General features: G+C 69.6%; 1 protein-coding gene across 1 annotated transcript in view; it reads right to left on the bottom strand.

The window, feature by feature from the left end:
• Positions 1-577: 577 nt before the first annotated feature.
• The window catches only part of GRIK5 (glutamate ionotropic receptor kainate type subunit 5), an 11,597-nt gene continuing 11,079 nt past the window's right edge, over positions 578-1,095 (bottom strand). The window contains exon 20 of the mRNA XM_014527424.1: positions 578-585. Coding sequence (XP_014382910.1) covers positions 578-585 — 8 coding nt within the window. The remainder of the gene's footprint in view (positions 586-1,095) is intronic.

The following is a 1,095-nucleotide window of genomic DNA, read 5'->3' as shown; positions in this document are numbered from 1 at the left end:
GAGGATTGGCAGCTGTCTCGAGCCAATGGGGCACGAGGCAGGACCCCCCTCCCCCCTTACAATGGCTTGGAGGGGATCTCCCACGTCCTGGCTTTTGCTGCGGGTGGGGGGAGCCCGGACGCCCGGGGTCTGTCCTGGGGGGCCTGGAGCCCCGGGGCTGCGGTGGGCAGCGAGGGACAGGGCCGTCTGCGCTGCTGCTGCCCCCTGCTGGCGAACACGGGACGTGCCGCCGACCTCAGGCTCGGTGTCGCCGCCTGGGCTCTGCCCAGCTCGGTCAGGGGCGGGGGCGCCCACGTGACCCAGCCCATGCGTGGAGGAGGGGGTGTCTCCTCCGCGGTAATTTACATCTCATTTGCATAACAGGCAGGGCCAAAAGCCCCTCCCTTTGCCCGGCTCTAGATGGACAAGCCGTGGGGGCGGGGCATTTCTCCCCCTCCACCCCCATTAGCACTCCCCACTTAGCGCCAGGTCTCCGCGGGCTCCGGGACTGGAACCCGAGGCCCGAGTCTCCTGGGAGAGTCCTCTGCCCCCCAAACACCAGCCTCCTGCAGCCATGGCGGGAAGTGGAGCTCCAGCCCTACAGCCCTGTGGGGCGGGAGTGAGAGGCACCAGTGCGGGTGGGGCAGGTCGGGAGTGAAGGGCAGCACTGAAGGGGCAAAGGCCTGTGGGTCAGGAATGAGGGGCACCAGTTGGGCAGGGGCCTCTGGACGCCTGGGCTCTCTCCGGGCTCTTGGGTAAAAGTCTCCGCTTCGCTCTTTATTGGGGGGGGGACAGCACTTTTTCCCCCTCCGACAAAAAAAAAAGAACACAAAGCCCTAAAAGGGGCAGGCCCCACACCCTCCCCCACGCATCCACCCCCGCTCCCCCCGCTGCGGCCTCGTCCTTGCCCCCACTCCGGGGCAGCCCTGCCCCCCGGGCCGCGCGTGGGGGGCGGCGCGTGGGACGGGTCCATGAGGCACAGCGGTGCATGGGCGGGGCCTGGGGGCAGGGGGCGTGTCCTGGGCACCATGGGGTAGGGTCAGTCCGGGGGAGGTGGGGCATCGTCGGCCCCCCCACGCACAGGCGGGGGGGGAGGGGGCCCCAGCGGCTTGGTTA

Source organism: Alligator sinensis, unplaced genomic scaffold (assembly GCF_000455745.1).
Source record: "Alligator sinensis unplaced genomic scaffold, ASM45574v1 scaffold1575_2, whole genome shotgun sequence".
Classification (NCBI taxonomy): Eukaryota; Metazoa; Chordata; order Crocodylia; family Alligatoridae; genus Alligator; species Alligator sinensis.
This window is presented reverse-complemented; position numbering and strand designations above follow the sequence as displayed.